The 7872-nt window shown below is 27.2% G+C and overlaps 1 protein-coding gene across 1 annotated transcript; it reads left to right on the top strand.

Annotated features, from left to right (window-relative positions):
- Positions 1–2138: 2138 nt before the first annotated feature.
- LOC107884099 lies at positions 2139–6391 on the top strand. The gene is made up of 5 exons (XM_016805579.2): positions 2139–2443; positions 2525–2598; positions 3215–3277; positions 3369–3533; positions 3702–6391. Exons 1-5 carry the CDS (start codon positions 2404–2406, stop codon positions 5682–5684), a joined length of 2325 nt encoding a protein of 774 aa, XP_016661068.1. The 5' UTR covers positions 2139–2403; the 3' UTR covers positions 5685–6391.
- Positions 6392–7872: the final 1481 nt, after the last annotated feature.

Raw genomic sequence — 7872 nt, 5'->3', positions numbered from 1 at the left:
TTTTTTTAATAAGTTACATATATGTATAGATACTAACATAAATAATAAAAGAAAAAAGATTTGTATATTTGTTTGCAATGAATTAACTCAAAAACTTCTGGACCTATTTTCAAAAAATCTCTCACGATGAAAATACTTCATTATCCCTGAGTAACATGGGCTATATTTCTGACTAGAAAAAATTATATTATATTATATTTTGATTACACCTATGTACCTATGCAAAATAAACAACAACAATTTAATATGGAATAAGAAGGTATCAAAGGTCAATACTATAAGTAGAACACCCATTTCGACATTCAGATCAGTCTGTTCATAATAACCGAAACATGTAGTGTCACACGCATCGTCTTATCTCGCTACCAAAATTATAAAGCGATTATTCACTTAACGTTCTGATTTCAAATCTTATAATATCTTGTTGTGAATTATTAAAATTTTTTTCATTTCAAACCAAAAATTGTACTTAACATTATTTCAAGAAAACTAACATCGTTAATACTCTCTTTTCAAATTCTATGATTGTTCAAGTGAAGCGACATTAACCAGTTAAGAAATTATAATAATATAATATACTCACACAATTCCAACAGTAAAATTATCATTTAACGATAATTTTATAAGGACCCACAGACTCAGGTGCATCATAAATCATTATACCCTTCGTTTATAAATCTATAAGTACTCACGATATCCCAATCAATCGTAATAATTATATGCTTTAATTTATAATAAGACATAGGATAAAGAAAGTCGACATTTAAAATCTCTTTAATTATTATAATAAATAATAATTAGCTATTTTAATAAAAAATAGCTAACTACACTATCTCAGTTGATATATTATTATAAGGTGAAGTTTTATCAATAGCAACGCGCATGCTTATTTTTAATTCATCACACTAGTGTGTTTACATAATAATATCTGCATATCTTTCGATACACGGCATTGCTGTAAGCCACCAAACATGGTGATTTATTAAACGTAAGACACTCGTTATTTTAAAAAGTAAAATTTTAAAAATGTTAAATCAATTTTGTTTATGAATTTTCATAAAAGAATTTTAATTTTTGAATAATTCATTGGTGTGATAATATAAGCCCTCAAAGTTGGGGTTTTTTTGGAGGTGCTATATTATTTTTTGTTTGTGAAGACCAGGAGTTAAACATTCTGTTCGTTCGTCCAATCTAATAGATAACCATACCATACCTACTAGGTACCTATAATACATTTTTATAGCCATACTAATTGTAATGTTGAACCACTACTATCCACACATCTATACAACTACTGTCTACCCGTCAACACCTTTTCACAGAAAAAAGAGATAAACCATCTATCTGCACTATCAATCGTCAACCAACTACTAAGCATAGGCCATCGTAATATCCTTATAACTAATAATGACCATTGACCGATAAGCAGAATATTGTTCGTTTCGAATATCGATAAGTACCTACAAGACGTGGCAGCAATTACCACAGACCCCATAATTAAAAATAGAATACCATGTTATCTTCAATTGTGCTTATTACCTTTTGATCACGGTTTAAGATATACCTTGTATATCTACAACCGTGCTTTTGATATAGCTTCACACAGTCATACCGCAAAATAAGTTAAATTAAATTTATTCTATGGTCACTGGTCACACTATTAAGTTAACCTTAAACTGTTTATTGTATTCTAAATTCTAATATAATATAATAATTGTATAAGATTCACCATCGCGTATTCGCATTCCGAGTGACTTGAGTTTGAATTTGAAAATACATATAATAAATAGTATGTCGAAATGCATTTTATATAATACTGTAATTTTTAAAGTATTTCATTTATAAATAATCCAATTTAAAATATGCTATAATTACCGGTATTATGCATGCAAATTGGATACTTGGTTACAAGAATACTTTTGCAACATTTGTGGTTAATTTCCTTGACATAGAGCAGTTAAAAATTAAAGAATATTTATTATGATTATAACATTATGCTTTATAATCTGTTTTTCTTTTAGTCGAATCTGTTATTCTGAATAAAATACAATTTTTATTTAAATATTGTACATATACATATGGATCACTTAAATTGTCTGTTGCTTGTGGAGAAAATGTGTCACTTACACAGTTGGACGGTTTTTATGAGAAGGGGCACAAGTCATTTTTTGACATTTTTTTTTTATACGTTAATTTTGTGTGAAATTTTACGCCCGATCGAATGGTAGCACTGTCGTGGTCGCACGAGAATTTGTTATCACTGTATTTTAAAATGCGATACGACACAAGTCAAAATAAACGATTTTTTTTTTATACAAAAGGGCACAAGTCATATTATATTAAATTTTAACTCTTAATATAATATTTTTTTTTAGTTTATAATCGTTTTTATTAGTTAACACAATGTCTAAAAGAACACTAAATTTATTGTCTCGTGTTACAAGTGAGTATCTTTATATTATTATCTATCTATATTAGTTCTGTTATACCAATAACTAATTCAGAATAATAATCTAATTTAAAGCTTCAAAAACTAATCTGAAATACTCTGTAAAAAGGAAACTAGATTTTAATGGTCTTCCACAGCAGGAAATCCAGGTAATTGTCAATCTAAATCCTAGAATTATTATATTATAATTAAAATTAAATATATTAAATTGGCTCTTTATAAAATATATAGAAAAATACTATATTATGTTAATAAATATTTATGTAATACAAGTAAAAACACTTGTCATTGTAGATATAGATAACTGAATTATTTATATTATATTGTATTATTATATGAATTAAAAGTTTGCTAAAATAAAATTGTGTATTGCTTCTATTAATAAATTATTTAAGTTATCAAGTATTATTAGATTTTTTTCTTTTTACTTTTTGTTTAAATTATTGTGCTTTATTATATCTTACTATATCAGTTATTATTTTCTTAAACTTTAATAGATTAGGTATGTTTTAAACTAGTCTTAAGTATATTATAATTATTTATATTTGATCTATAATAGTGTAAAAACTCATGCTCCTCCACATGAGTTTCCTCAGTGAGGATAATTAAAATATAAACAAACTAACTAATAGTTGACTACCTTTTAGCTATTAATATTGACACATAAAAATAAAATATTTATTATTATTTTCTTTAATGTATAATATTCATTGTGAATTAAGAATATGTTATTTTAAAAGTTTAATAATTTATTGAATTCTACAGGAATGGGTGAATGTCTCACAGAATCATACAAATAATAATGAGTTAGAAGTATATAATAAATTAGTAAGTACTTTATAAAATAAAACAATTATGTTCATTTTATAGAATTTGGTAGTTAGGTACCTAATTATTTTTATAAAATTTGTTCAAATAGTCAACTCAGGAACCAAAAGATAACATTATACATTTGAATGGTAATGATTTTGAAATTATAACTGAAGATGAATATGTGTATAATAATAATTGTTCACTAAATGAGCCTGAAAAGCTAGTATATGAGTATAATAATCATGAGAAATTTCATGCATTTGTGTCCAAGGTGATTAACTTATTTTATTAATTTTAATAATTATTAAAATTGTAACTTTTATAGCAATAATGTTATATAGAATACATTTTTTTAATTTCAGTAGAGCTTATATTTTTATTTAAAATAGTATTTTTTGTCTATTCAAATAATAATTTTCATTCAATCTCAATACTTTAGGCTGTGAGTGGTGAAGACAGGTTTGAAGAGTATTATAATCATTCGGATGATATAAGTATTATTCCTGGCACCCCAGAAGAAACTTCCTTATTGCTGATCAACAATGATATTCCTGGAACTCCAGAAGATACATTATTGTGCATTAACAATGAAATTCCAAGCACCCCAGAAGACACTTTATTGTTGACTAACAATGAACAAGAGGCTAATCCGATTATTGGCAGGAAAGCCAGAGTTAGCATAAAAGGTGAGACTGTTCAGTATCGAAATTACATAAAGACAAACAGGAATTCTGGTAACAAATATTGCACTAATAAAGGTAAAACTGTTGAAAGTAGATGTTCAAAAGAACTACCAAACTGTAGAGCAAAATGTAATTCAAAAATTGACGATGAATTACGTGAGAAATTATTTGCTACATATTGGTCAATGAAAAACCACAATAGAAGAACTTCATATATTTCTGGATTAGTAACTTTTCACGACACAAAAGTAAACCGGAAACGTAGATTGACACCGGAAAAACAAAAAAACAGGAATATAACTATGAATTATTTTATTCCTAATAATAATAAACTCTTAGTTCAGGTTTGCAAGGGCTGCTTTCTAAAAATTTTTGGCGAAACTACTAAATTTCTGCGAAATATTTGCAATAAAAAATTGAAATCTATTGCTAATAATGTGACACCTGATAAAAGGGGTCATACAGAGCCAAAAAATAAAAGAACTCCTGAGGACATACAAGCTGTAAAAGATCATATTAAGAAACTCCCAACATATGAAAGTCATTATTGTCGAAAAGTTACCAGTAAAAAGTACTTAAATCCTTATTTTACACTCCAAGCTGCTTACAACGAATACACAAAAACTGTCCCAACTCCTGTCTGTAGAAGCATTTATGAAAAACATTTTAAACTATCAGGGTTGAAAGTGAAAAACCCAAAAAAAGATACATGTGCTCAATGTGACAGGATCAAAATGCAACTATCCAACAGTGGGTGCTCAAGTGAAAAAAGAAACGAATTGAACATTGAAAAAAAACACCATCAGGATGATGCCGAAGAAGCATATTCTTCAAAAAGAATTGATTCTTCTACATCTACTAACAATAAATGTGTTTTATCATTTGATCTCCAGCAGTGCCTTCCAACTCCACTTTTAGAGTCTTCAGTTGCATTTTACAAGCGCCAGTTATGGACATATAATTTAACTGTTCATAATATAAATACTTCAACAGCATCCTGTTTCATATGGAGTGAACCCATTGCAAAGAGGGGAGGGAATGATATTGGTTCTTGTGTTTTTAATTATTTAAAATGTCTCTCACCAGAAATTAACCATATAGTCATGTATAGTGACTGTTGCTCTGGCCAAAACAAGAACAGTATTATAATGGCAATGGTTCTTTGGTTTATGGAGCATCAAGATATTGTCACTATAATTGATCACAAATTTTTAGTTCCGGGTCACACACGAATGGAGTGTGACTCGGATCATGCACGTATTGAAAAAGGCCGCAAACGATACCCTTTACCTATAAACCACCCTTATGATTGGACTCAAATGATTCGCTGGGTGGGGAGAGAAAAGTTTGATGTAATTGATATGAAGCAAAGCAATTTTTATGATTTTAACAGTTTGTTAAAAACCAAGTACAAAAAAAATAAAAAAAATACAAATGGAGAAAAATTTGTATTCCATGATGTGAAATGGATGCGTTACGTTAAAGACCAAAAGAATACAGTTCTTTACAAGACATCACTAAAAGATGAAGCTGAATTTTTTGAACTAGATTTGACCCGTAAAAATAGTGATGTAAGTAGCTTACCTTTGGCCTATGACGAAGAACTACCAATTACAGTTGAAAAAAAAAAAGATCTTATATCACTACTACCACTGATTCCAGATGTGTTCCATGAGTTTTATAAAAATTTAAAAACAAAGAAAAATTTAAGTGACCCAGTACTATCTGATGATGAGTAACGTTTAAACGAAGTTACCCTTACAGCTATATTTTATTGTTATGGTGTTTCATATTATTATATATTTAAACTGACTGATGTTTATTAATTTTTAATCAGTATACTAGTCACCAAAGAAAGTGTGCAATATTTTAAATTATTTTATTATTTTTTTTAATCAGTACCTAGTCACCAAAGAATGAGTGCAATATTATTAAATATTTTAATTGATTTTTATTATTTTTTTAAGCAGTATACCTTGTCACCAAAGAAGGTGTGCAATATTATTAAAACTTAGTTTGTTATCATTATTAATTAAATAATAAAATTATACTTCATTAATAATTGTGTGTCTTTATTTCCTTTTATTACTTTTGATAATATAATTTTATATTAATCAGTAAGCAATATTATATTAATTAGTATTTTATTTTGAAGTGTATGAAAAAGGACACAAGTCAAACTCTTTTTTAGTTAAATGTGCAATAGGGCACAAGTCAGTATATGAGAAAGGTCACAAGTCAATATTGTATGTGCAATTGGTCACAAGTCATTAATAACTGAATAATAATGTAATTTCTTTAATAAAAGTAGGCTGAAAAAACGTGAAAAATTATAAATAAAACATAAATAAAAAAAAAATTTAGATTAAGTAGAAAATAAAAATTTTGGAATGTTTTATGGCTCTACTGAAAACTAACGAAAAATGACTTGTGCCCCTTCTCATAAAAACCGTCCATATATATATATAATACCTTCTTTCTATCAGGAATTAAATATTGGTAGTCACTAATCATGTATGAGATCAGTATGACCATCTAGTGATGATTGTATGAAGTATAACAAAAAAACACAGTTTAAAAAAATTAAAAAAATATATTTTTCAATATTACAAGAAGGGTGAAAGTTTCAAGTTTAAGAGTAAAAAAAAAAACGGCTCTGAAAGTTCTGATATAATTGTATAGCTAAGTCTTTGAACTATAGATATCATTTATGTAAAAATAGTCTGCTAAATAATTGAACTTAGCTTGGCGACTTTAAAACACTTGATTAGTAATACACTGTCTATTTAAATTATAGTGGACTATATAGTATTCTAAATTTTTTAACTTATCGCCAAGCTACGTTTAATTATTTAGCAGACTATTTTAACATACACTACATATATCTATAGTTCAAAGACTTAGCAATAAAATTATATCACAACTTTTAAGACAGTTTTTTTTATAATTAGCGTTTTTTGTTCACCGAGTGAGTTGGTGGAGTGTTTTGGTTTTGATATCACTAATTTTTTATTGATACCTTATTATTTCAGAAACATATTGATTTTACAATGATCTTTTTTTTTCTTTTTTTTTTAAATTATTTTATAAGTCTATATGTTTATAAATGGTGGCCATTGGTTACAGATTATAATAGTTATAATATAAATTAGTTTTCTTTTTGTATATTGGTTACCACTGGTGTCGGATAGTGGATTGTAATGCGAGCCGCGGGGAATATTACCTAATAAAACGTGTTGAAAATATTCTACAACAATTTCTAGTTAAATTGGCTATAACTCTATTCATATTTTTCAAAATGATATGAAAAATATAGCATGCACTTCTACGTACAATTTGTAATATTAGATGATTATATTAATTCAAACTTCATTATTTAACTACCTACAAATTTGGTATGCTTTCTTAGGAAATTTTTTTCGCGTGTGTCTTGCCTATGTGTGCATTTTAAGGCGCTCTTTTCTTTTTATACTTAGCACGATCCTGCTGGGTCGTTGGATATTGAGTTACAAGATTATTATTTTTTTTTTTTCTTTTAAAATTTATTTGAAATTAAACAATATTTACATATTTTTAATAATAAGCTTAATAATGATAGGAGAAGATTTAACAGAATAGATTGATAGGAGAACGATTCACGACATCCCTGCAGTGCATAAGATTACAATTTGTGGACTATCATATTTTGGACATTTTTTTTTCATTCTTTTTTCAAATTCAATTTTGAACGTTGAAAATACATTATTAATTAAACAGGTAATGACTGACATTGTGGCTGTACGGTTTATGATCAATGTGAATAAATTGATTTTAATTACAGATGGATGTAGAAATTACGGTAATACAACAAAGGATAATTAATTGTGGGCGTATATAGGTATATATCGAATTTGGTGTTGCATAAATATCAAATCAATACATTTAATA

Source organism: Acyrthosiphon pisum, chromosome A1 (genome assembly GCF_005508785.2).
Source record: "Acyrthosiphon pisum isolate AL4f chromosome A1, pea_aphid_22Mar2018_4r6ur, whole genome shotgun sequence".
NCBI classification, from domain to species: Eukaryota; Metazoa; Arthropoda; class Insecta; order Hemiptera; family Aphididae; genus Acyrthosiphon; species Acyrthosiphon pisum.
This window is presented reverse-complemented; position numbering and strand designations above follow the sequence as displayed.

Excerpts from the sequence above, each read along its gene's own strand:
- LOC107884099 (XM_016805579.2), top strand. The coding sequence starts at position 2,404 with ATGTCTAAAAGAACACTAAATTTATTGTCTCGTGTTACAA. Across the intron at positions 2,599-3,214 it reads TTCCACAGCAGGAAATCCAG|GAATGGGTGAATGTCTCACA; the intron begins GTAATTGTCAAT and ends TGAATTCTACAG. Across the intron at positions 3,534-3,701 it reads TTCATGCATTTGTGTCCAAG|GCTGTGAGTGGTGAAGACAG; the intron begins GTGATTAACTTA and ends TCAATACTTTAG.